Genomic DNA, 2,159 nt, shown 5'->3' on the forward strand with positions numbered 1-2,159 from the left:
CTACCTTCGGATCCGGACGGCTTCGGGTGATTCAGAGGTGCGAAAAGCTGGTCGTTAGCCGAGACACACTCGGCGAATACAGAGAATGCCGGAGGCGCTCTACCTTGCGTTTGGACTGGCTTCGTGCGGGAATTCAGGATCGGTGTTGTCGGGAAGACGGATGATCGGGAATCGCGCTCTGTGCCAGCGACGCCGGGCTTATATACGCGTCGCGGCGGCGTCATGGCGGCGTCGCGGCGTGGTGGGGGTAGCGACGGCAATTGCGAGCGCCGGGCCGGTGCGGCGGAACGATCGGGGATCGCGGCGCCCCGACGCCGTGATCGCGTTCGGCGGTCTTCGGCCGTCTTCGGCACTGCTCGGCGCGGTGAAGCGGTTGCCGCGTTTAAGTCTATTCGCGGACTTCCTAACGTATGAGATGATTAAAAAATACGCTGGGCACATCGTGCCCGTTCTTCACCCCCGCGGGTGGTCGGCGGGGTGGTCTCGGCGTGGTGTTCCTGCCGGAACGATGCATGTTTGGTGGTGCATCGTTACATCACCCCCCTCCTTGGAAAGCGCGAATTCGGCGCTCTACGTTTTCGGTTTAATTTCCCGAATGCTGCGGACGGAGCCGGTTGCGTTGAATCTGATATGCCATCGCTTGCCTCCCGACCGCGTTTTGTGCTGCCGGGAGACGTGCGCATGGTAATGGGGCACCCATATGATGTGCCCGTCCTCTACGGCTACCGGGATCGGGGGCGGTGGCTGGGTCCCTTCCGCCCGTAATGGTCGGACCTCGGCTGGTGCTGGTTGCGGCGGCGGAGGCGCAAGGATCCTCGTTGTGGCTGCCTCTGGAGGTGCCGTCGGGCCGGTAATTGGTATCGGCGGGGGTCTCGCCGGTGCTGGCGGGTTGTTGGCCGGTGTCGGTGGCGATGCCAGGGGTTTTAGACGGCTCCGTATGGCCTCCTCCGTATGGTCGACTTTTGTTCTCTCTATTTTGGTGACTCTCGGCACGGCGCGTGGTCTCGGCTGGCTCAGTGGCGGCGGCGGGGTGGTGAGCCATTCTAATTTTCGCCGTTGCTGCTCGTCGGACCGTTGGATCGTGCAGCCGACCGTCGGCACGTTTTTGCGTGTCGGCGGTGCGCCTGCGGGTGCGGTACTCTTGGCGAGAGCGGCGGCGGCGGCGGACCCTCTGTGGAAGAGCCTCGACCAGGTATGCCCGATGTCCGGGTGGGCCGGGTCATATTCCTCTGGCTCGGCGAGGATCTTGTTGATTTCCTCGAGGATATCCTTCTCGATCAACGTTTCGCTCGTGACGGATGCCATGGCTCGTCTGTGAGCTTTTTGTTTTCGGCGCCGATATTTATTTTCCTTTTTGGGAGTGGGGCGGTTTGCTTTTCGCCTAATCTTCGGCTCCGTCGTCGTCCTCTGAATTTGTTTCGTTGTTGTTATTGTCGTTATCTCCCGGTTCCGTGTTTTCATCGTTGTCGGTTTCGGTTTCGGTACTGCCGTCGTCCTCGATGTCATTTTCGCCGGTGTCGGTCTCGGTGTCATTGTCCTCTTCATTGACGTCAGGCGCGGGGGCGGCGGGCGCGGGTTTTAAATCTTGTACGTGGATATGGCGGCTCCACTTGCCGCTTTTGTCGCGGAGATCGACGATTACCGGTGATACAATTCGGCGCACCTCGAGGGGCCCGCGGAACTTCGGTGCCAGTTTGGCGTTAAACGCGGCGGCTTTGTTGGAGAGTGGGTATTCGCGTTTCCATACCCACATTACCCACTCCCCGACCTTCGGTGCCCACTGGCGGCGTCGTAGATTAAAATATTTTTCCTGTCTCTGAAAAGCGCGCGTCAAGTGTACTCTCACGAGTTCGTAGGCCACCTCGAGGTGTCGGCGCGTTTCGTCCGGCGGAGCGGCCGCGGCGCTTGGGGCGGTCTCCCGGTTGAGAGGGGAGATTGGTTCTCGGCCGAATATGAGATACGCGGGGGTGTAGCCGGTGGCTTCGTGGCGGGCCGTATTATACGCGAATTGGAGTTCGGGGATGCGCTCATCCCAATTACGGTGGTTTCGGTCGACGTATTGCGAAATCATTGTTTTTACAACACGGTTTGTTCGCTCGACCGGGTTGCAATGCGGCGCGTGGACCGGTGCGTATACGTGTCGGATGTTATGGGCGGCG

At 60.4% G+C, this 2,159-nt stretch overlaps 1 protein-coding gene across 1 annotated transcript; it reads right to left on the bottom strand.

Annotated features, from left to right (window-relative positions):
- Positions 1 to 1,381: 1,381 nt before the first annotated feature.
- On the bottom strand, positions 1,382 to 1,753 carry LOC112461722 (secreted acidic protein 1A-like). Its single transcript, XM_025027065.1, has one exon. It carries the CDS (start codon positions 1,751 to 1,753, stop codon positions 1,382 to 1,384), a length of 372 nt encoding a protein of 123 aa, XP_024882833.1.
- Positions 1,754 to 2,159: the final 406 nt, after the last annotated feature.

Source organism: Temnothorax curvispinosus, unplaced genomic scaffold, assembly GCF_003070985.1.
Source record: "Temnothorax curvispinosus isolate PA1 unplaced genomic scaffold, ASM307098v1 QBEX01011693.1, whole genome shotgun sequence".
NCBI lineage: Eukaryota > Metazoa > Arthropoda > Insecta > Hymenoptera > Formicidae > Temnothorax > Temnothorax curvispinosus.